Source organism: Oncorhynchus tshawytscha, linkage group LG13, assembly GCF_018296145.1.
Source record: "Oncorhynchus tshawytscha isolate Ot180627B linkage group LG13, Otsh_v2.0, whole genome shotgun sequence".
NCBI classification, from domain to species: domain Eukaryota; kingdom Metazoa; phylum Chordata; class Actinopteri; order Salmoniformes; family Salmonidae; genus Oncorhynchus; species Oncorhynchus tshawytscha.
In genome coordinates this window covers 32,826,375-32,851,336 of record NC_056441.1, presented here as the reverse complement: position 1 = coordinate 32,851,336, position 24,962 = coordinate 32,826,375, and the positions used below count along the sequence as shown (strand labels likewise).

At 42.3% G+C, this 24,962-nt stretch overlaps 3 protein-coding genes across 4 annotated transcripts in view; all 3 read left to right on the top strand.

Moving 5' to 3' along the window:
• LOC112264717 (synaptotagmin-11) overlaps positions 1–4,925 on the top strand; it is a 28,628-nt gene extending 23,703 nt beyond the window's left edge. For both annotated transcript variants that reach the window (XM_042295538.1, XM_042295539.1), the window contains exon 5: positions 17–4,925. In XM_042295538.1, coding sequence (XP_042151472.1) covers positions 17–327 — 311 coding nt within the window. In that variant the 3' untranslated portion in view covers positions 328–4,925. The remainder of the gene's footprint in view (positions 1–16) is intronic.
• Positions 4,926–7,765: 2,840 nt separating this feature from the next.
• On the top strand, positions 7,766–17,514 carry LOC112264716 (GTP-binding protein Rit1-like). The gene is made up of 6 exons (XM_024441491.2): positions 7,766–8,066; positions 10,038–10,124; positions 10,960–11,016; positions 12,421–12,494; positions 13,716–13,907; positions 15,959–17,514. Exons 2-6 carry the CDS (start codon positions 10,043–10,045, stop codon positions 16,187–16,189), a joined length of 636 nt encoding a protein of 211 aa, XP_024297259.1. The 5' UTR covers positions 7,766–8,066; positions 10,038–10,042; the 3' UTR covers positions 16,190–17,514.
• Positions 17,515–17,607: 93 nt separating this feature from the next.
• LOC112264715 (peroxisomal membrane protein 11B) lies at positions 17,608–21,852 on the top strand. Its single transcript, XM_024441490.2, has 4 exons — positions 17,608–18,111; positions 18,727–18,842; positions 18,948–19,149; positions 19,486–21,852. The coding sequence occupies exons 1-4, from the start codon at positions 18,056–18,058 to the stop codon at positions 19,904–19,906; spliced, it is 795 nt and encodes a 264-aa protein (XP_024297258.1). The 5' UTR covers positions 17,608–18,055; the 3' UTR covers positions 19,907–21,852.
• The last annotated feature ends 3,110 nt before the right edge of the window (positions 21,853–24,962 follow it).

The window sequence follows — 24,962 nt, the reverse complement described above, 5'->3', positions numbered from 1 at the left end:
TATCCATCCCTCACAGACCCCTACGTGAAGGTGAACGTGTTCTACAGCCACAAGCGCATCGCCAAGAAGAAGACACACGTGAAGAAGTGCACACTCAACCCCGTTTTCAACGAGTCATTCATCTACGACGTGCCCGCCGAGCTGCTGGCCGACGTCTCCGTGGAGTTCCTGGTGGTCGACTTCGACCGTACCACCAAGAACGAGGTGGTGGGCCGCCTGGTGCTGGGTGGCCAGAGCCTCATGCCCACTGGGGTCACCCACTGGAGAGAGGTCTGCGACAACCCCCGCCGGCAGATAGCCAAGTGGCACACCCTGGGCGAGTATTAGGACAGCTCAGAAAAATCTCCCCAAAATTTGGAAAATCGTGCAATTTCTCAGAGTGGGTATTCTGTCAAAAAACCACCACTACCACTACTATTTCAATCCTATTCTCTTAGAAAAATAAATAAAAGAATGAAAAAGAACCCTTCCTGTCTGAAATAAAGAGACCCAACCAGACCACCATAACCCCACCCAGCATGGACTTGTAAGGTAGGACCACTCTCTTCTATGAAAAATTACCGCAACCATTGAGGCGACCACCGTGGCTGAAAAAAAATCTGACCAGACTTTTAGGAATCACTGACGACAAAAGACTTGATTGAGTATTTCAAAATCTAGATCTGAATATAGGAAGACATATTCAAATGTATACACAAATATATAGCCTACACATTCAAGACTGTCAGTGATATCCATGTGGTCCTACCGGTTGGGTGGGGGTGTAAAGGGGATGTGGTTAATCCAATCAGAGTTCAGAGAGCGTCACAACCTCCCACCCTCGTTCTCCAGCCCCTGTCACCCATAGGTATAAACATTCAATTACTTGTTAAATATAATTACAAGTTAAATATAAAACACACCTGGGAAGGAATGTGGCCACAGAATACAGTATGCAAGACTTTCTCTTAACCTAGTGTACCAATTCCTCTTTAAACCAGGAAGTATCTCCTGGTACTGCACAAAACTGGGAGGGTTTATGTTAATTAGAGGGTGTGGTTAATTTATATTGTGACGGGGCTGTTTTTTTTAAAGTAGGGGCGTTTTTTTATTTTTAAACAGCAGTGGTAATATTAGACATGTGGTCAATTTATTGGGCAGGATAGAGTACTATATTACAATGTTCACGGGATAATACTGATATCGCTAAGTGTTTTACGTTATGGGCAGGTAAGGCTAGAGGGATGTATTGATCTTATCTACCACCACGTTTATGTTTCTTTATTTCAATGTGGACCATATATGTTTCATCAGTAAGCTCACATGTAGCAACAATGCCCATGAAACTCAATAGTCAAACTGCGTGAGTCAGAGCTTTTTCATGCACAGTGTAAAATGAGTTCAAATGAGTTCAAGCCACCTTTCCTATCCTATATTAGCGAGGCAGAGACAAAATGGGGAATTTCATTTTGTGGGGCAGATTCATACCAACTCTGGCATAACAATCGGATATTATTCACCTGCCGTTCACGTACATGTTGGAAAACCTGCGTTCAGTATATAACAATGTGTCTATGATAAGTCAATCATTCAATCAATCAAATGTATTTATAAGGCCCTTCTTACATCAGCTGATGTCACAAAGTGCTGTACAGAAACCCAGCCTAAAACCCCAAACAGCAAGCAATGCAGGTGTAGAAGCACAATAAGTGCATTGTGGATAGAAAATCACTCTGCTACACTGAACCCTCCCTCAGTAGCACACAACCTCAGTGGATTGGGTCTACCCCGTTAGAGTAAATTGATGATTTCTGGTTTTACTTTGTGACTCCTGTTGCTCTCCCTACCATTTCATTGGTGCATTTATTTTTTTAGACCTGACGTGATTGGTCGAGGCGAGGCTGTAGCCATGTGGCACGGGAGGCTATAATTGGACGGATCTCAATGTACCCGAAAGCCGTTGTTACAGTACACCCGTTGTCATGGTGACCACATGAGCCGAAGGCCATAAAATGATCTGTAACTTTGTGTCTGTCTATCACCAATTTTACCAGAGAGAGCTTTGTCGTTCATATGCTGTTCCACGGGGGCCATTTGGCCCTGTATACACTTGCATGTCAGTGCTTTACTCCTGTCAATTTATTAGAATACACCATTTAGTAGAATTTATAGTCACATCATTGGTAACGGCTCAGTCGATCCTTGTTTGAGCTCACTGTCTTTTTGAAATACATTTTGTGTGGGGTGAGTTTGTGTAAGAATGCAAATGTTCATCTCCTGCAATGTCTCATCCACTGAATTCAACAAAGGCTTCAAAGTGTCAGCTCGGGTTCTGGTGCCCTCCCTTCTCCCCGAGCTCTTGCTCTCTGTTTATCACCGCTGTTGCTCCACAGCACGGTCCCCATTGTGTCAGAAGATTTTTTTGAACTATGATAGTCAATAGCGATCAAGCTGTCACTGCACACTGTCTCTTTGCTGTGTCTATACACTGCATCTCACTGTAGGTGTACACTGCTAACCACTTAGCTTGAATGTTGCATATCCCTACCCTCACACACAGGTAAATATTGTACACATTCAGCTTCACCGGCCTCTGAGGTGCTCAAACTGAGTCCTTGTAAACTAGCTGCAATGGTAGCTTGGGTTTGAGCTAACTTGAGCTAGCAAATAAATGACCATAAATGTCTGTTATTACATGTTATTTGCGTGGTGTTGTAACTCAACAAGCTTCTTTGGTTAATGCTTGGCATATCACAGTTTTATGTAGATACCATTGATAGCGGTTTTGGCACTCGTAAGTGTTGTGTCCTTTCCTATGAAAGTCATCACATTCCACATGGAATTGAGAGTAGGCGGTATGCACATCTGGGCTGCGCACTGAACATTTTGTATATCTGATCGCACTTTGAAAAGCCCAAAGCAACCTTTTTTGCTTTTATCACTGGTTGATTTGATCAAACTTTTTTTTTTGCTCTCTTTTGATACTTTTGAAAACAAATATCTATTTGTAGTTATTGTAATATAAGAGGCTAATATCCTGGGCAGTTCAAGTCCTTTGTCCTATAGTTTTCCCTCACAGCCATGAGATATTGGAAATTTGTTCAATTACATGCACAGTATCTTCAGTTTCCATCGAAACTATACATCAAGGCAACTTGTTGAAACAAAATGTAATTGTCATTCATTAAGAAGCACTGTCTCGGAAACCCATTTCAGACTTTTGGTTTCATAATGTTTGAATAATTAGCACAGCACTTAAAAAAAAAAAATCACAACAGCCGCACAGGTTTCGATAACCTAGAGACATTTTTCAAACTGTAGTCTTTCCAATTCAGAGAAAGGTCCTCTGACTATCCTTTTGTCTTTGTCTCTGTAGGAGGCTTCCAGTCTGGGGCATGATTTAATTATATGGATATAAGTGCACTTTGGAGTGAGGTAAAATTGCATTAGCCCTAACACCATAACCCCACCTAGTCTTGGCTTGGGCAAAGATGTGCTGGGCAGTAGACTGGAAATGTGTTTTTGTATTTAACATATGGCCTGAATGTAGGCTACAAATGCCCAAGTTTGTAGTGTGAGCACAGGCTCAAAGCATCTCTGTCAGAGTCTCACCACGGAAAGGCCAATGGGTTGTAGTCCACCGTTTGGCCAACTTTGCCCAGGAGATTCTAACATGGTGGCTGAGGAATAGTGTGACGTCATCTTTATTCATTGCTCTGTCCTCGCTGGAGAGTTAGACGGTACATCTAGAAAGGAGTGGTGTTCCTAACTGTAGCTGCGCTAATAAGGGTTGCATTCAATGTTTTAAAAAGTGTTAAAGTGGAATATTTTTGGAGGGTGAAAGGAGAATGATGACAGCATCTTAGCATTGTTCTGTGGGAAAGGATGGCTGTCAATGTGTCTGTTGATAAGGACACAAGTGTTTCGTTTTTTTTTTGTCTCACGTGTCTGTGCATGACAGATAATTACTGCGAGAGGCGAGATGTCTTTGGCTAGCAACATTGTGAGTTCTCTTCATGACAGGAAGGTTTAGTGGAGATCAAATCAAGGTGTATCATAATTGCTAGCTAACATATTTTAGAAAACAAACCGTGTACATTCTCCCGTTTCTGTATCTTTAACAGATTTTCTAGTTTCCTATTTATATGTTCTCACTGTTTCTTTCTGACTTTACTTTGAGATTCTGGGGTTGTGTATGTTACAGGTGCCTGTGATCGATATTCAACAGTTTCTTCTTCCTATAAGCATTTCCTTTTGTAAATAGCACAGAAAGCACTCTGCAAAGATCAGCAACGATGTCCCATATCACAGAATAATCCAAACCAAAATTAGATGCTCTGGCTTTGTTACCCTCTGTTTTGCTGGCTTCCCCTAAACCCATAGCTTAATCAAAGCATCTTTTTTGTAGATATCAAAATGTAAATACAGTATAACCTTGTGTAAATGACAGTTTGTTCCCAGACACTATCAGGCAGATGCACTGCCGCCTGTCGTTAGCGTATGTGATTGTTCCCCCAGGAATGGCAAAGGGCTCTCCCCTAGCTGTGAATGTGTTCAATTGTTGGGGTGCCCTCCCTTTTCCTATCCCTTGGCCCTGACTGAATCCCTCTCTCTAGTCCACTCTCCTTTTCCTTCCATGACAACCCATCCCACTCTTTTGCTGTTGTGTGTTGTACAGACAAATCTGAGGTGTGAATAAAAAGAGACAAAGAAATCAATGGGTTGTGAGTATCCCATTGGCTGTCATTGATTCACCGCCTCAGTCATAATTGAAGGTCAGAGTTGTATGTTGTGTGTGTGGGGGAAATGCAAAACAAGACCAGTACTCTGAAATGTGTTTAAACTGCATAATGCTATGTAGTCTATGCTAAATATATTACACTAATGCTGACTTGTTGAATTTGTTAACACAATGAACGTGCAAATAAATAAACTGATACACTATTTTCGAGTCTTTTTTGCTTGTCCTTTTTGCTAAGTCACACTTGGGCAGACACACGACTAGCTCACTGATTTCTCTCTGGATAACAGTGGCTGCTAAATGACCAAAAATGTGAATGCATACCCCCCCCCCTCTCAAACACAAACTCACATGACAAGATTTGGTCTTCTGTGCAGTTACAGCATGAGAATATCCAGTAGCCTATAAATTGTATGGTCTAGCTAATTAAAAAGATCAAACAAAGTCACAGGGAGCACACAGCAAATAGGGACTGCCAAAATAAAAGTAAACAGCAACATAAAGTATTTTAATAGGCTGTTGGGCCACCACGAGCCAGAACTGCTTCAATGCAACTTGACATAGATTCTGAAACTCTATTAACTCCAGAAACACACCTGTGTGGAATCACCTGGTTTCAATATACTTTGTACCTCTCATTTACTCAAGTGTTTCCATTATTTTGGCAGTTACCTGTACGTGTCTCGTATACATCACCACCTATGCATGGCAGGTAGCCTAGATGTTAGAGGGAAAGTTGTTGGCTCAAGACCCAGGCCGGAACATTACAAACATGGGAACTGAACTGGCACCTGAAGGGCTACTGGTGTACCCAAGAGCAAGACAGTTAACTCCAAATTGTGTCCATCCAGGGATTCTGCACCATGACTGACAATGTGCATCTTTATTCTATTATAATAAACTTAAAATATAATCAATTGTGTCTTAGTAGGCCTATTATTTGGTTATATAAGTGAGGACTTGGTGGACTGGATATTCTTTAGGTTAGGTTTTACTTGTTCCAGTGTGCTGGTAAGGGTACAGATGACAGACAGGTAGGATTCCAGTTGAGGTGATTTAATAATGCTGAAGATGCACAGGCATGGAACAGCACATTCACGATGTATTCAAACTCCTTGACTTTTCACACATTTGGTTACGTTACAGCCTTATTCTAAAATTGATTAAAGCGTTTCCCTCAATATAAACACTATATCCCAAAATGACAAAGCAAAAACAGTTTTCTACATTTTTGCAAATGCATTAAAAAAAAAACAGAAATATCACATTTACGTGATATTAATTTAAGTATTCATACCCTTTACTCAGTACTTTGTTGAAGCACCTTTGGCAGCAATTACAGCCTTGAGCCTTTTTGGGTATGATACTACAAGCTTGGCAGACCTGTATTTGGGGAGTTTCTCCCATTCTTCTCTGCAGATCCTCTCAAGCGCTATCAGGTTGGATGGGGAGCATCGCTGCACAGCTATTTTCAGGTCTCTCCAGAGATGTTCGATCTGGTTTAATTTCGGGCTCTGGCTGGGCCATTCAAGGACATTCAGAGACTTGTCACGAAGCCACTCCTGCGTTGTCTTGGCTGTGTGCTTAGGGTTGTTGTCCTGTTGGAAGGTGAACCCAGTCTGAGGTCCTGAGTGCTCTGGAACAAGTTCTCTGTACTTTGCTCCATTTTTCTTTCCCTCGATCCTGACTAGTCTCCCAATCCTTGCCGCTGAAAAACATCCCCACAGCATGATGCTGCCACCACGATGTTTCACCGTTGGGATGGTGCCAGGTTTCCTCCAGACGTGACGCTTGGCATTCAGGCCAAAAGGCCAAAGAGTTCAGTCTAGGTTTCATCAGACCAGAGAATCTGAGAGTCCTTTCGGTGCCTTTTGGCAAACTCCAAGCGAGCTATCATGTGCCTTTTACTGAGGAGTGGCTTCCGTCTGGCCACTCTACCATAAAGGCCTGATTGGTGGAGTACCGCAGAGATGGTTGTCCTTCTGGAAGGTTCTCCCATCTCCACAGAGGAACTCTCGAGCTCTGTCAGAGTGACCATCGGGTTCTTGGTTACCTCCCTGTCCAAGGCTCTTCTATTGCTCAGTTTGGCCGGACGGCCTGCTCTAGGAAGAGTGTTGGTGGTTCCAAACTTTTTCCATTTATGAATGATGGAGTCCACTGTGTTCTTGGGGACCTTCAATGTTGCAGAAATGTTTTGGTACTTTTCCCTAGATCTGTGCCTCTACATAATCCTGTCTTGGAGCTCTACGGACAATTCTTTCAGCCTCATGGCTTGGTTTTTGCTCTGACATGCAATGTCAACTGTGGGACCTTATATAGACAGGTGTGTACCTTTCCAAATCAATTTACCACAGGTTGACTCCAATCAAATTGTAGAAACATCTCAAGGATGATCAATGGAAACATGGGGACGCACCTGAGCTCAATTTCGAGTCTCATAGCAATGGGTATGGATACTTATGTAAATAAGGTATTTCGGGGTTTTTTTCTGGGTTTTTTTCTTCTCTAAAAACCTCATTACGTCATTACGTAAAACACACAATAACGTTACTCAAATTGACTGGCCAACTCGGCAAAAAATATGATTTGTTCAGGTACAGACTCCCACTTTTTTCTGTACATTTTTGATTGAGGCATGTTGATTGATGTTGTAAGTTCTGTTCAAGATCAAACATTCGTGACCAACTATATTCATTGCGTTAGGCTCGCCGAACCCGTATCACTGCTGCTGCTGCAGTCAGCCAACAATGATTTGCTGGCCTGCTGCTTACGTCACTCACAATGCACTTTTGCAGCCAGGCACGTGTGTTGTGACAGTGTGACAGAGAAAATAATTTTTGTGTAATTTAGAGGGAAAATTTGTGCATTTTAGCGTTTGAGTCACTTTTTAAAAGTTGCTAAAATTTCCAAATATATTTTTTAAAGTAGCTAAATTTGTTGCTCGGTGCTGTTTGAAAAAAAAAAGTTACCAGGGTAGTCTGAAAAGTTGCTAAATCTAGCAACAAAATTGATTAGTTGTCATCACTGCTCGAGATCACCCAGCATGCTCTGCTCAACTTTCAAGGTGGGCGGAGCTACAGCGCTGATATGACGATCTAACGTTACTGATATGATTAACTACAAATATTTCACAGCCTTTCACAGACTTTTCAAGGTTACTTGCAACTCTACTGAAAAGTCACAGCCACTGACCCGACGGGAGGTGGGATCCTGTGACGTAATTTTCAGACTGCTGGCGTTGTTTACAGTTAGTGAGGATTTTGTAGCATGACTTATCAAACGTCAAGCACTAAATGGCCATAAAAGTCATTTCGGAAATAATGAAGAAAGAAGCTCTGTGACACAGGTGAGTCGCTCATTTCTATTCGTGTATGCATGAAGTCAGTTGGCTCTTTTATGTTTGCAAATGTTCAATCATTTGCTTTCGTCGTAGTCGGCAATATACATCTTTCTCACTGAACTCGTTCCTTTAATTACATGAAACAATGTGTGCAATGTCCGATTGAACACTGATCTGCAAAAAGGCTAACAAATTCATGCAGCTTGTTTTACGTTCATCAATGATTGACTCGTAGCCTACACTTTGTTCTTCAAATAATCTTACATTTTAAGTTTAGAAAAAGGTAGAGTAATTTGTTTTTCCTAATCCTAGGACACCTAACGTTACAGCCACACAATTCATTCTGCTACTTTACCAGTCTTTTGAAGGTTCGCTATTGCCCTTTCAAAAATATTTTTGTTGTTGTTTATCCTGTTTCAAAGTAGCCAATAAATTATATTAAATAGTTATATTTCAGTGAATGTTTACAACGGATGCAGTTTTCACTGCGACTTCGTCAGATTCAATGATTTTAGAATTTTTAAAAAATATTTTCGTCAGCTGAAACGTAGCGGACTCACTGTTTGTAACATTAGGCTATAACAACGTGACAGTTGTGCAATACACGTTTACTTTTGTTGCGCTTAGTTTAGGTAGCCTCTACAAATAATAATGACACCCCCTAACTGTGGACGTTGAATAAGGCTATCACAGAGTCGATATGTTTAATCTGCATTTCAATAAAACTTCCGAGGCCTGAGCTATCTGAAGCCTGGAGACTCCCTTGAATCATACAGCCTGTGTCGGCTCGGCAATATACTACAATACCATCCACTCCTTTGTGTTTTTGGATCTACCAAAGATATGTTTTGATGCAATTTTGGGGACATGGGGTCAGTCATGCGTTATTGAAGTTCAGACCTCCTATTTTACATAAAACCAGGCAAAAAAAAATACAAAAAAAACGTAGCTACTCTCAAGCGGATATGAACATCTATTTTTAACCACCCAAGTTATGTCTGTTCTATCTGCCTCTGTCCTCACAACAATGAACCGGCTTTGTCAAACATCGTGTCTCTGCATTCCATCATTGAGAGAATGTGATCACTTCATAATGACTACCATTAGTAGCCTAGGCCCTAATGATAAGTAACTGTCTGCTTATGTAGGCCTCTTTGTCAAGGATAAATATATAATTCATTATCATTTATTCTGACAATTAAATAAACGTTTTTAATATAGTCTGGTGTTGTAAAAAATGTTATTTAAATCATGCTATTTTGGGTTAGAGAACGGGAAGGCTAGGTGATAACAATAATAGTTGTGATGACATTGCCTGGGTTTGTGGTGGTCAATGTCACACATTCGCCCTGCACTTAGAAATCACATGATTGCTGTCAAGTCGATAGTTGGTTCCTCTTTCCGCATGAGTTCTACTAGCTGCTGCATACACCAATCTAATAAACTGGAGTGCCATCTGACTCTTTTATAAGTCAATCTACACACACTCCAAATGGGTCCGAGGCATAACAATAGTGGCCTATTCATATGAGTTGAATAGTTTTTTTGTTTGTTTTTCAAGGGTGGCAAAGTAGACTAGAATGTTGGCTATATAGCTCTACTTCTGTCCCTGAAACCACTATCTCTTTCACCTCTGTCTCGTCGCTATTCTTTAGATCTACTGTGTGGTTGACTGACCCGACTTTCGACAGTGAATGGATATTGATGTTGAAGTTTGCCTGTGTGTGGTGTATCTCATTCTCTCTTTCTAATCTCTTGTCATTAGCTTTAGCGCTTGACACATGACAGCAAGATTGCACATTAGCATGTGTGGATTCATGTTTGTGTGTTAGTCACTTTCAACTCTGTACACTCTCTTTCATAGTTCTATTTGTTAGTCCTGGGCTTAATAAACTGGGACCAAAAATTATTATTACGTGTGTCTGTTTTAAAGGGTATATGTGTATTACTCACAGCCTCTTATCTCTCTGTTCATAGTGTAAATGGAGTCATTGCGAGGCTCCGGGGGCCTCTCCCGCGAGTACAAACTGGTGATGTTGGGAGAGGGGGGAGTGGGGAAGAGCGGTGAGTACACACACTCATAATTATACTTAACTGCACTCCACCTCACTCTTACTTAGTGCATGTCTTTTCTTCTGTCTTGCGGTCTGTTTGTTTGTACATATTATGTCTGACTGGCTATTCTTCTCCACCTCATTACTTCTCCTAATGCCGCCTTGTCTTTTCTGTGTTTCTCTGACACACCCTCCAAGTGCAGTCAGATAGTCAGGGTTCTCTTCTCGTAAGCATGGGCGTTGGCCGCCTTCTACGGCAGTCTGGGGTGCCGTTTGGGTGCCTGTCGTCAGGAAGACGCGTCAGTGCCTAACAACCCCCCTTTTCTTGGCTACTGTTGCCATGGAGACTGGCAGAGTTCACCTGGTATAGGTACACAGAAAAGTAGTAAAAACATCGGCGAGAGGGAGGATTTGGAGGGATAGCGGGAGAGATGGGTCATTAAAAACAACATCTGTGCCTGCTTTCGCCATGGAAACTAGAGTGGGCGTACACTGATGCTGCAGAGGCGGAGATACTGTGTGTTTCTGTGTAAGCTGCAGGGTGTGTTTATCTATGCGTGTGAACCACTACCCGCCTGGAGGGAGAAAAATGAGACAAAGGAGAGATGGAGAAGTGTGTGTGTGTGTGTGATACAACCTGCGTTATGTAATAAATTCTCCCGCATTGACTTCGTAATCCCTATCTCTCCATCTCTCTTCGGCTCTGTCTTCTGATCTGCTGTAGTTTGTTTCTGATTTATCCTCTTTGGTTTATTGATGCAGTGCCTGTGCAGCTTTGTGACAATGTAATTGCCCCCCCCCCAAATAGCTTGTAAAAACTTAAAACTCTCTCTCTTTCTCCTCAGCTATTATAATGCAGTTTATCAGCCACAGGTTCCCTGAAGACCATGACCCCACCATAGGTGAGAGAGTGCTTGGTATCTGATCAAACTAACGCCACTCATATTTGGTCAAATTTGGCCTGCTTTAACCTCCCCATTCATGAAAATGGATTGCTCCTATGGAGAGTGAGTCACCTGGCAGTGGCTTGCTATATTAAACAGGGATCGAGGCTGTTCTATTGAACATTAGAATGGGCAAAACGAGTGACCTAAGACACTTTGAGAGGTATGTACATCACGGGCAGGCACTCTGGATCCAGTGTCTCAGAAACTGCCACCCTCCTGGGCTTTTCACACACGACGGTGTCTAGTGTTTCCCCAGAATTGTGAGACAAACAAACAAACCTCCAGTCAGCGGCAGTTCCTGTGGGCGAAAACAGCTCGTTCATGAGAGAGGTCGAAGAAGAATGGCAAGAATCGTGCAAGCTAACAGGCGGGCCACAAACGGACAAATAACGCCAGAGTACAACAGTAGTTTGCAGAACGGCATCTTGGAGCGCACAACTCGTTCATCCTTATCACGGATGGGCTGGGCTGTTGTAGCAGACGAGCACACAGAGTTCCACTCATATCAGCTAAAAATAAGAAGAAGTGGTCACACGATCGCCAACACTGGACAATTGAGGAGTGGAAAAACATCACCTGGTCCGACAAATCCCAGTTCCTGTTGCGTCCCAGTTCCTGATGGCATAGTCAGGATTTGGCATAAGCAGCACAAGTCCATGGACCCATCCTGCCTGGTGTCAACGGTACAGGCTGGTGGCGGTGCTGTACCGCCGTCCAATCTGCAGTAACTGCATGATGCCATCGCGCCAGCATAGACCAACATCCCTGTGGAATTTATCTGACTTGTAAAATCCATGCCCCGAAGAATTCAGGCTGTTCCGGGGGCAAAGGGGGATCCGACCTGGTACTAGACGGGTGTACCTGCAGTTATATTCATAACTGTACTTTACCTTTCAGTCGGTCACTCTGCATAACATACTATGGGTACAATCACACCCCAACCCGGGTCAGAGGGTACCAAACGGCAGCCAAAGCACACACAGGTTCCACCGGCTTCAAAATGGGCTTACAGAAGCCACCTTTTTCACTAAAACTTACCTGAGATGCCTGAACTGTCAGTGCCCCATATAGGGAAACAGAACCTACTGCAACTTGGCTATGCGCACTGACATGTTGCCACGACAGCCCAAGTCCATAGACCCCCACAGTTCCAAGAACAATACTTGCCTCGCTAGCCTGAAATGTCAGAACTCGTACAAGGAACCGCAAGTCCCAAACAACAGAACACCTGTCGTAACTTGGTAAAGTGCATCCGCTCGCTGCATAGCATCGGCCAGAGTCGATGAACCACGGCTTATGACATGTAACTACACAATCATCCTGTATAGCCATTAAAATACCACTCAATGTCTCTCCCAGAGGATGCATACAAGACGCAGATCCGCATCGACGATGAACCTGCCAACCTGGACATACTGGACACAGCAGGACAGGTACACTTCCTCACAAAGGCCTTCAGTATAAATGTCACGTCTCCACCTCTTTTGGCTGCGTCTCATTCTCAATAGTCTAATATGGCTTCCTCTCCTTCATCAACTGATCTGTAAACCTAGGATAGGTGAAAGCAATATTTAAAAAACACCTGGGAAGGACTGGGAATTTGCTTTCATCGGTCTAGTTCTTTTGCATCAGTTCAAATAGAGGAGAGGAAAGCCTCTCCCTCTCTCCCAATGCTCACTTTCCTTTAAATCAACCCTTTCCGACGGTCTCGCCCTGTCTCTCAATTCCATTCAATCAGTCTTATTAGGATGATAACTTATCATTGAAAAGTAATTATCTTACATTGCCAAAGCAAACCCAGAGGAACAAATTTCACTCTGTCGCATCTCCCCTTCACCGTCATAACATCTGCATCCATTATTCTTCTCAACTTTCTTTTAAGCGTCGCTCACTCTCATCTACTCCCTTTCTTTTTACACAAACGTACATAATTTCTGTCTCTCACCCGCTCCGCACAAAGGCGTCTCTCTGACTCATCCATAGACACGTATGGTTCACTTATTATATTAGTCATTTTCCATATATGTACATGTTCTTTAATATATGCCTGTGACTGGGTTTGTTTGTACCATACCAAAGTCAGGGAAGTGTCCACACAGAGAATTGCAGTCCACTGTCCACACAGTCCACTGTCTCAAGTGACCCTTAAATTCTGAGTCATCCAAATTCTAATCTTTTTTTCTTTCTGTGGGTCTCCATGTTGTTCCTCCAGTAGCTTGTAGGAAAGACAGACCAATGGTGATTGATTTTCTTGATGCTCTCAGGCATACACACACATACCAGTATGTGTGTGGGGGTGGTGTCTTCTATCCTTGTGGGGACCTAAAATCCCCCAACAACAAGCAAAATTCTCCCTCATAAGGATATTTACCACGTCCCCATGAGGGTAAAGGCTATTTTAAGCTTAGGGGTTAGGTTTAGGGTTACAATTAGGGTTAGGAGTTAGGTTTAGGTTAGGGAAAATAGGATTTTGAATGGAAATACATTTTAGGTCCCCGTGAGGATAGAATAACACAAAGTGTGTGTGTGTGGCACCGGGATATATAATGTTATTTAAGTATTTTGCTGTGATGCTTTCTGTATCAGTCCTTAACCACTCTCTCTACCCCCCCCTCCTCCCTCCCTCGCATACATTCACACATGACCCTTTCCAGGCGGAGTTCACAGCCATGCGGGACCAGTACATGCGGGCGGGCGAGGGCTTCATCATCTCCTACTCCATCACAGATAGGCGGAGCTTACAGGAGGCGCGCCAGTTCAAGCAGCTCATTGACCGTGTGCGCCGCACCGCCAACACCCCCGTGGTACTGGTGGGCAACAAGTCTGACCTGACTCATCTACGACAGGTGAGAATTCAGGGAAAGGAGGGAGGGGGGAAAGGGACGGCCATTGGTAGTCTTGGCACTACAGCATGTTTTGCCCGCTATCTGGCTGCATTAAATTCCTACCGCTGTTCAAAATGCCTGTCTTTATATATTTACTGGAAGATCTACAGATTGCCTGTCTGACTGGTATAGTATAGTAGATTTCCCAAGGAGACAGGGAATCTGTAGATTCAAACATTTACCGTAACATATACAGTGCCTTCAGAAAGTATTTAAACTCCTTGCTTTATTCCACATTTTGTTGTTACAGCCTGAATATTTAATCCCCTTGTATATCTTTTTTTCTCTCACCCGTCTACACATAATACCGCATAATGACAAAGTGAAAATGTTTTTAGAAATACTGTATCTAATTTACATAAGTAGTCACACTCCTGAGTCAATACTTTGTAGAAGCACATTTGGCATCAATTACAACTGTGAGTCTTTCTGGGTAAGTTTCCAAGAGTTTTCCACACCTGGATTGTACAGCATTTGCCCATTATTCTTTTAAAAGGGGAATTCATCTTCCAGTGCCTGGTGGAAAGCAGGCTGAACCAGGTTTTACTCCAGGCATACCCATAACATGATGCAGCCACCGCTATGCTTGAAAATGTGGAGAGTGGTACTCAGTAATGTATTGGATTGGATTTGCCGCAAACATAACAATTTGTATTTAGGACAGAAAGTGAATTGCTTTGCCACATTTTTTGCAGTATTACTTTAGTGCCTTGTTGCATTTAAAAAATATATATTTTGTGTTCTGTACAGGTTTCCTTCTTTTCACTCTGTCAATTAGGTTAGTATTGTGGAGTAACTACAATGTTGTTGATCCATCCTCAGTTTTCTCCTATCACAGCCTTTCAATTTTGTAACTGTTTTAAAGTCACCATTGGCCTTATGGTGAAATCCCAGAGGTTTCCTTCCTCTCCGGCAACTGAGTTAGAAAGGACGCCTGTCTTTGTAGTGACTGGGTGTAAAAAATGACAGGCCTCATCTTTTTAAGTGGGAGAACTTGCACAATTGGTGGCTGACTAAATACTTTTTTGCCCCACTGTAGTTGTGTGGGGTACAGAGATGAGGTAGTTATTCAAAATTCACATTAAATACTATTATTGCACACATGAAACTTATGTGACTTGTTATTAGAATTTGTACTCCTGAACTTATTTAGGCTTGCTATTTTATTTTAATTTTATTTATTTAACCTTTTATTTAACTAGGCAAGTCAGTTAAGAACAAACTCTTATTTACAATGATGGCCTACCAAAAGTTTAAAGACCTCCTGTGGGGACCGGGGCTGGGATTCATTTATTTTTAAATAACACATAAATATAGGACAAAACACACATCAAGACAAGAGACAACACAACAGTACATAGAGAGAGACCTAAGACAACAACATAGCAACACATGACAACACAGCATGGTAGCAACATGACAACAACATGGTAGCAGCACAAAACATGGTACAAACATTATTGGCCACAGACAACAGCACAAAGGGCAAGAAGGTAGAAGATGACAATACATCACGCAAAGCAGCCATAATAAATGGGTTGTCATTTTTTATTAATTTGTAAACATTTTGAAAAACATAATTCCACTTTGACATTATGGTGCATTGTGTGTAGGCCAGTGGGGGAAAAAAACATCTCAATTTCATCCAATTTAAATTCAGGCTGTAACACAACAAAATGTGGAAAAATTCTACGGGTCTGAATACTTTCTGAAGGGACTGTATATCATGACTATTTGGTACCATATACTGTATATACCAGAGGAGGCTGGTGGGAGGAGCTAAAGGAGGATGGGCTCATTGTAATGGCTGGAATGAATAGGTGGAACGAAGTCAACCATGTGGTTCACATATGTTTGATACGTTCCATTTATTCCATTCCAGCCATTACAAAGAGCCCATCCTCCTATAGCTCCTCCCACCAGCCGCCACTGGTATAAACCAATTATCGTCTGTCTCTTGGTTTTTATCTGTATTTTGGCTTTGAACATGCTGCTTCCCTCCGCTGCACTAGGTGTCAGTAGAGGAGGGGAAAGAACTGGCCCGGGAGTTCCAGTGCCCCTTCTTCGAGACCTCAGCGGCATTTCGCTACTACATCGACGAGGTATTTGCCGCCCTGGTCCGCCAGATTCGCCAGCGCGAGGCAGACTCTGTCCGCGGCAGCGAGAGGAAAACCAGGAGGAGCCAGTCGTTCTGGAGCCGCATGCGCTCCACCTTCAACAAGAAACAGCACTCTGAGCACTGAGAGATACACGCTGTGAGACATGACAGTCCTCCAGTGGTACCCTTACAGCCCCAATTCCTAGTTCCAATGACTCTTATCCGAGTTAGATTGAGTGTTTGCAATGGGCAATTAAACTAACAATCATTACTGAAGATATGAGTCTTCTGTGCGCTTCAGAGAATGCAGGAACTGTGCTGATGTACCGTATGCTCATTGTGCTGAAAATTGGGTCTGGTTTTTAACGACAGCCGACCTTAGCATTTTAGTATCCAATGAAACCAATTGACTGTAGTGTTGTATATTTTAAATGCTGAGACACTGTGGAGTTGGCCTGAAGTTACAACATTTCTTTGATGGAGAGCTAGTGAGGAGACGTTTAGGTGAAACTGTACCTCACAGGGAGGTATAGGAGGGGGCCTGAAGAGAGGTAGAGATTATGGGGAATTGGAGAGGGGAAGGGAGCAAAGACTAGGCTATGCAGAATATTCAGACGGTCACACAGTAGGTAAAGTGGCATAGGTGCTGAGGAGTGAACTCCAAAGTTTGATTTTAAAGGTGGTTGGTTGGGAAGTACAAAGGGGTATGAGACGTGAGTTTGAAGATTAAAGGGAGGGTCCCAATGGATGTGGTTTATCCTGCCAGAAAATGAAAGAGAAGGATGAACATAATTAAAAGATTTTAATATAGAAGATGATGATAACAAAGACATTCTGATAGCATTCACTGTGCATTTAGGTTCCTCCTTTTCAATTGTAAAGCCATCAATCGATTATTGCTTAGAGTTTGTAAGCTGACCGGCCTGTACACACGGTTGGTACCATGTTTCAGTAGGAGTGGGTATATTTTGAGTGTGAACTGAGTTGCAGAGGATATTTAATACACAGGTGATGTTGACAAGGCATTACTATGCAGCATTGCCTAATATGGTCCACTGATCTATACTTGACCCGAACGGGCTGATATTTGGCTTGGGCAACATGTCGATCACATCCAAATGAGATAAATCACTGGATTTAAAAACATTTTTAGAATGGAATTTGATGGGCGTAGCTGGCATTTTGATTTTTCTCTGCCTACAACAGGGTTTAATTGTCTTCATATAGTGTTTCAGCGACTAGAGATGATGCCAAGTACAATACCTCTCTAGAGTGATACACACTCACTCCTTTATTACTCCCTGACCTGTAGTGCACCGGTTGTGCTCTTATTTCAGCCCTCTGTGGATCTGGTAGTGCCACATATGGTATATGTTTTGTTTGTTTTATTCCTCTTGATCATGATTGTTTTCTTAATTTATTTTCTATTAACACGCTATAATAAAATGGCCTGCCATTTTTTTCCATTTGCTGGTTGGTTGTCTGGCCTCTTATTGTGTGTGTGTGAGTCGCCCCCCTGTGGCAGTATAAGGTTTCGCAGTAAATATAATCCACAGCAATGACTTGCCTTGACTATTGTTTTTGAATAACTACAAGTGTTAATTTTCATGTCTGTTATCACATATTATTCAATAGCGTGCTCCACTGAAACGACTAATGCCATGTGCAATACAATCCATGTATTGTGGACGAACCTCCTACAAGTAACGTAGCTAATGATTACTGTGTAAGAGGACTTTCGCTTTGTTGTCCCTCCACAGATTCCGTCCATGGGTAAAGGAGATGTGAAGTTGTTCGTGTTGTGACGCTAACTCTCTAGCCAAATAAAATAAACAAATCCTGTTGGCGGACGTTTGGGGCACATGGTGACATATTGAACTGTGCAGATAGTATTGGGCAGCTCTTGCGAGAAGACGGTATATAAACGTTGTAGATAGATTGCTAGCAGACACGGACACAGGCCCAATCAATCCACAGTTGCAAAGGAAAGCAAGTGTTGCCTGTCGCCAGCATGGACTCTTGGATTCGATTTAGTGCGCAGAGCCAAGCCAAGGAACGAGTTTTCAGGTGGAGTGGCTAAAATGTATTGCAGTTGAGATTTCTCAAGACAGCAAAAAAAAAAAAGTTACATTTATTAACTATCACTAGCAGTCAATACAAACTGAAATCCATGAGTATACAAAATGTGTAGATATAAGAGGACGGAAAAGTACAAATAACTTTATAAAAAGTCCAGCGATGTTGGTGACCTTTTGTACCCGTTCAGTTCTCGACTTTTTGTAGGTTTTTGTCTGGTTGCTCCTGCCGGACACTGCCTACCTCCCGGTGTCATTGGGTATTGCGGGACAGCTGATTTTGGGTTCGAATTGAAGTGGTTCGGGATAGGGTTTCATGCAGTGTTTTGTCTCGGGCTCTCCCAAACCTGGATAAATTAAATGACAATCGCAATTTTCAGCCTTTCCCTATCAAGTGGCCATTGTCCCAACTGCATTTGGTATTATACTGATAGTTACTGTAGCTGCATGAAAGTAAGTACCAATTGCCCTTGACATGAAAACTGGAGAAAGTAGACGAAGTTGTGCCCAAGTTATTAATCGCAAGATGCAAAAAATTTACTGAACTAAAGTAACACAGCTATAATCAGATTTTGAAACATTTGATTCCTTTTCGGTGTTCACACAGGGCTGCACAGTACACCTGTACGTTGCTAGGTTACACTCTCCAGAAGGGTGGGGCAGGTGTTGAGCTCCTGAAGACAGTGAAACAACTGGAAGCTCATGTGAGCCTAACAAGGAAGTGTAAGTCACTGTCTGCAAGTCAATGCTACACCTCTGTGCCTCAGGCTTACTCTCTGTACATCAACTCTGGGTTTCACGTCACTCTCTCTCTCCCTCTCTCTCCAGTGATGCGTCTAGGGAACTCGGCAGAGGCTGTGGAGGCAGCGAAACGTGCTGTGCACCTCTCGGACAGCGTGTTGCGTCTCTGTCTGACCGTGGCCCACCTCAACAAGGCCATGTACTTCGCCTGTGACAACGTGCTTTGGGCCGGCAAGGCTGGCCTCCTGCCCCAACTGGACCAGGTCAAGTGGAGCCAGAGATCCTTCAGGTGACTGAAGGATTGGGAAATTTAAGCCTTAAATTTCACCACATTAGGAATCAGTATATTTGAAGTGGCCAAGGTCATCAGGAGTCCTGTAATGAACTTTACTACTATTGGCAGTTGTTAACTACATTCTCTCTCCCTAGAGCTATTTTCTATTGCTTTCGTTATCTAATTCTACCTCTTAACTCCCCCTCTTTGCTACTTTTTCTTTTGTTCAATGTCTCCTACATCCTCTCTTTTCTGGTCTCTCACTATCTTTACTTTCTCTCAGATTTGACATGAATCTCTCTCTGCCTCACATGCTTAATCTCTCACATCTTTCTCTCTCGTTCTCTACAGGTACTACCTCTTTGCCCTCATCCTCAACCTAACCCGGGACGCCTACGAGATCCGCCTGCTTATGGAGCGTGAGGCCCGCTCCTCCCATGTGGGGTCAAAGGCTACCTGGACCTCTTCTCCTCCCTCTCCACACCCCTCTTCGCTCACTCCCGAGAACGTCGACCTCTCCGACCCCTCTTCCCTTCCCGGAGCCATATTACCTGTACGCCTCCGCAGACAGTGCCACCTGCTGGTGACAGTGCTGCGCAGCAACCCACCGCTGCTGCTGGACCTGCTGAAGAACGCGTGCGACGTGTTCATCCCCCTGGACCGGCTGGGCATCTACCCCACCGGCCAGGGCTTCGTGGGGGCCTGTGGCCTGGCCTCTTCGGTCCTCTCCATCCTCACCATCGTCCACCCCTGGCTCAAGCTCAAACCTTGAAGAAGCCAGAATATTTGGTTGAACGTTCGAGCTCGAGTCGAACATTCTTCAAGCCTTGAAGGAGACATTTTGGCCAAACTTTTTAGGTCCCCTAGAAGTGAAGAAGTGCTGTTGTGTCGAGGAATGCAGCATGACACAAGAGCAGGGGTCCTGTACACTGCTTGCTTGGAAAGTTTTGCCTTTTTTTATTTGGAATGCCAGCTTTTTGGGCAGATCACGCTCGGACGAAGGTTGGTGGACTGAAACAGTGGCATTTCGAATCAAAGAGAGAGAATTTGCAAATGAGCGCTGTATTTGAAATCTGTCTTATGTATTTCAGCTCGTGCTCAGATGTGTTCAAACACAATGTTCCCCAAAAGCCATTTGGTTGAGTTGTTGAAAAGGACCTTCCCCATGCGAGTGTATAGAACCGGCGCATGGAAAATTGTTGAGTCAGACCGGTAGACGTTTAACCACCTTAAAGCACCGTACATCACAACTGATGGGCTTTGTGAAGTGATACCTAGCACAAAGAATACCAGATCGTCATTCAATTGTGTGTGTCTGAACACAAGCTGCGGGGAGCACATTTTTATCACCTTAAATCAGCGTTTTAAATGGATCCTGATCTCTAGTCAGGAGACAATTCCATGTCCATATAGTGTTTCTGTCCTGTTAGCGTTAAATTATGTAATTGGAAAAGATTATCTGTACAGTTTTGGTTTTGGAAATGCGCCAATGTCATCCCCGTGGAACGCTGTACAGCTAGATAAGTGGAAACGTTTACCTAGTTAAAACCATCACACATTAAAGCCTTGTCAATGAAAAGGTGCAGTGAAATATTTGATCATACTGTGTGTGAATATGTAATAATAATGACTTTTGAAGTGAAGGATCCTTTTTCTAAACGGTAAAAGGGGACATTTATGGGCTGCCAGTCAGCTGTATTTTTGTGCTGATAGTGGTAATACTGTATGTCCACGTACATTGCCAACATTTATGCATGCGTGATGTGAATTAGTATGTTTATAGAGCCAGAAAAATTAAAGCAAATGATTCGGTCAACTCAGGCATCTAATGATTCTGTCCGTTTAACTCGTTGAATTCACCCGACAGCTAATTATTTAGTCTACTTGAAAGTAAATTTGTTTGTCTTCTTAAAAATCCATTTGTATAACTCAATTACATCAATAGTATATATTAAGGCCAAGCCATTTGAAGCTAATTCAACCAGATGCGAATGGAACTATAATAGATATGTAAGTGTACTCAGCTGTTGACACAGCAGTGGCATAAAGCCAGTCTAACTTTCAAACAGCTCTTTTTTTTTAAACCTTTGACTTTCTCCTTTATTTACAGTGCCTTAAGAAAGTATTCATACCCCCTGTCTCACCCATCTACACGCAATACCCCATAATGACAAAGTGAAAACATGTTTTTCCAAATGTTTTGCTAAATTATTGAAATATTTCATTTACATATTCACACCCCTGAGTCAATACTTTGTAGAAGCATCTTTGGCAGCGATTACAGCTGTGAGTCTTTCTGGGTAAGTCTCTAAGAGCTTTCCACACCTGGGTTATGCAACATTTGTTCATTGTTTTTTTTCTAACTTCTTCAAGCTCTGTCAAATTGGTTGTTTTCATTTCTAGACAAACATTTTCAGGCCTTGCATTGATTTTCAAGTAGATTTAAGTCAAAACTGTAACTCGGTCACTCAGGAACATTCACTGTCTTCTTGGTAAAGCAACTCCAGTGTAGATTTGTCTTGTGTTTTAGGTTACTGTTGTGCTGGTGGAAGGCAGACTGAACCAGGTTTCCTTCCACTCCGGCAACTGCGCTAGGAAGGACGCCTGTATCTTTGTAGTGACTGGTTGTGTTGATATACCATCTAAAGGGTAATTAATAACTTCATTCTTAAAGGGATATTCAATGTCATCTTTTTTTTTTACACCCATCAACCAAAGGTGCCCTTCTTTGCAAGGCATTGAAAACCTCCCAGGTCTTTGTGTTTGAATCTGTGTTTGTAAATCATTGCTCGACTGAGGGACCTTACAGATAATTGTATGTGTGGGGTACAGAGATATAGTCATTCAAAATTCATGTTAAACACTAATATTCCACACAAAGTGAGTCCATGCAACTTATGTGCACATTTTTACTCCTGAACTTTAGGCTTGCCATAAAAAAGGGGTTGAATACTTATTGACTCAAGACATTTCAGCTTTTTCTTTTTTATGAATTTGTAGTGACAGAAAAAAATCTCAATTTGATCAAAGGCTGCAACACAACAAAGTGGAAAAAATGTCCAGGGGTGTGTGAACTTTCTGTTACAGGGCAACCAGAGAATTAGTCAGTGTGCTGTTTGGTCTTGTCGTACTCATTCTCCTTGACACACTAATTGTGGACATGATTTCTGGTTTAATCTCATTTTACACTACTTTGAGAGCCCTGAATCAAACTGTAGAGGTGTGACTGTCGATGATTCATGCTCAAATGGCAGACTGTATAATGATGTATGGTTTTGTAAATAACATTTGAACAGTTTTGATGAGAATTGGAGCGGGTTGTTACAACTATTTTCCTCAGTGAGTGAGGATGTTTGAAATCTTGTCTTTATATTAATGTACCACAAGTGCTGAGGCTTGGCCGCTGTGTGGAGAAAATGTTTTCCCAAAATAAATGCCTTTTAATTTAAACTCTGTCGGCTCTATTGTGTAAGTGTTGAGGGTTATTCTAATGCCGTTGACTGCTGTGACTCAAGCATTTTTACATTTCAGGCTTTAGAAATTGAACAGACGCTATTATCCAGAGTCATTTATAATCAGTGAGGACTTTACTGTGCCCTGAGGGACACCAGTAGTGAGATCATCCTTCATTTGACTGATCTTTGATTAGAAGATGAAACAAGAGCAACATCGTGGATGTTAAGCAATGATTCACAGATCACCTGTCCAAATAATTTCAAATCAGTGCAGTCTGCAGATTAAGAAAAAGAGATGATGAAAGCACGGCATTTTAATATTAACCTGCCCCCGGTGGTGGAGGTGTGTGGGAAGGCCATTCTTTGTGTGTAAATGAGAGGCCCTGATCTAATACAGTACTGAACATTTAATCCTTGTAGCCTTGAACGGAACATGTTGTGACTGGTCCCTCAGCACCACAAGTGATAAACAGTGCTTTCAGAAAGTAGTCACACTCCTTGACTTTATCCACATTTTGTTGTGTTCCAGCCTGAATTTGAAATGGATTAAATTGAGATTTTGTGTCACTGGCCTACACACAATACCCCACCATGTCAAAGTGGAATTGTTTTTAGGAATTTTTACAATAATATAAAAAGTCTATGTTTTCAAACCCTTTTCTATGGCAAGCCTAAATACATTCAGGAGTAAACATGTGCTTAACAAGTCGCATAAGTTGCATGGACTGCAAATAACAGTGTTTAACATGAATTTGTAATGACTACCTCATCTTTGTACCCCAGACGTGCAATTATCTGTAAAGTCCCCAAGTCGAGCAGGGAATTTTAAACACAGATTCAACCACAAAGACCAGGGAGGTTTTCCAATGCCTCACAAAGAAGGGCACCTATTGGTAGATGGGTAAAAAAACAACAGACATTGAATAGCCCTTTGAGCATTATTTATTAATTAGTTATTAAATACACTTTGGGTGGTGTAGCAATAAACCCAGTTATTACAAAAGTGCAGGCGTTCTTCCTAACTCAGTTGCTGGAGAGGAAGGAAACCGCTCAGGGATTTAAGCATGAGGCCAATGGTGACTTTAAAACAGTTACAGAGCTTAATGGCTGTGATAGGAGAAAACTGAGGATGGATCAACAACATTGTAGTTACTCCACAATACAGGACTAACCTACATGACAGAGTGACAGAAGCCTGTACAGAATAAAAATATTCCAAAACATGCATCCTATTTTCAATAAGGCACTAAAGTAAAACTGCAACAAATGTGGCTCAAAAATTAACTTTATGTCCTGAATACAAAGTGTTATGTTCGGGGCAAACACAATACATCACTGAATACCACTCTTCATATTTTCAAGCTTGGTGGTGGCTGCACCATGTTATGGGTATGCTTGTCATCGGCAAGGACTAGGGAGGTTTTAAAAAATAATAAAAAATAGGCCTGCAGCACTGTATAGTTGAGATTCATGTGTTGGTGGCACACATGCTACAATAAATATAGCCTGTGCTCCAGTCTTTTGTTGACAAGTGAGATTTTTAATAGACCCACAACTCTGCTAAGAAGCTTCGAGCTTCTGCTATTTGCCCAAACTAACCAGGGAAATAGTATGATAACGAGCAGAGAATGATTTTTTTTACACTCAACTGATGCTGAATATACATGTACACTACCGTTCAAAAGTTTGGGGTCACTTAGAAATGTCCTGGTTTTCCATGAAAACATACATGAAATGAATTACAAAATGAATAGGAAATATAGTCAAGATGTTGACAAGGTTATAAATAATGATTTTTAATTGAAATAATTGTGTCCTTCAAACTTAGCTTTTGTCAAAGAATCCTCCATTTGCAGAAATTACAGCCTTGCAGACCTTTGGCATTCTAGTTGTCAATTTGTTGAGACAATCTGAAGAGATTTCACCCCATGCTTCCTGAAGCACCTCCCACAAGTTGGATTGGCTTGGTGGGCACTTCTTACGTACCATACGGTCAAGCTGCTCCCACAACAGCTCAATAGGGTTGAGATCCGGTGACTGTGCTGGCCACTCCATTATAAACAGAATACCAGCTGACTGCTTCTTCCTGAAGTAGTTCTTGCATATATTGGAGCTGTGCTTTGGGTCATTGTCCTGTTGTAGGAGGAAATTGGCTCCAATTAAGTGCCATCCACAGGGTATGGCATGGCGTTGTAAAATGGAGTGATAGCCTTCCTTCTTCAAGATCCCTTTTACCCTGTACAAATCTCCCACTTTATCACCACCAAAGCACCCCCAGATCATCACATTGTATCCACCATGCTTGACAGACGACGTGAAGCACTCCTCCAGCATCTTTTCATTTTTTTCTACATCTCACGAATGTTCTTCTTT

Coding starts and splice junctions, on each gene's coding strand:
- LOC112264716 (XM_024441491.2), top strand. CDS start 10,043: ATGGAGTCATTGCGAGGCTCCGGGGGCCTCTCCCGCGAGTACAAACTG. Junction 11,017..12,420: donor AGACCATGACCCCACCATAG/GTGAGAGAGTGC, acceptor TGTCTCTCCCAG/AGGATGCATACAAGACGCAG. Junction 13,908..15,958: donor ACCTGACTCATCTACGACAG/GTGAGAATTCAG, acceptor CCGCTGCACTAG/GTGTCAGTAGAGGAGGGGAA.
- LOC112264715 (XM_024441490.2), top strand. CDS start 18,056: ATGGACTCTTGGATTCGATTTAGTGCGCAGAGCCAAGCCAAGGAACGA. Junction 18,112..18,726: donor GCCAAGGAACGAGTTTTCAG/GTGGAGTGGCTA, acceptor GTGTTCACACAG/GGCTGCACAGTACACCTGTA. Junction 18,843..18,947: donor TGTGAGCCTAACAAGGAAGT/GTAAGTCACTGT, acceptor CTCTCTCTCCAG/TGATGCGTCTAGGGAACTCG.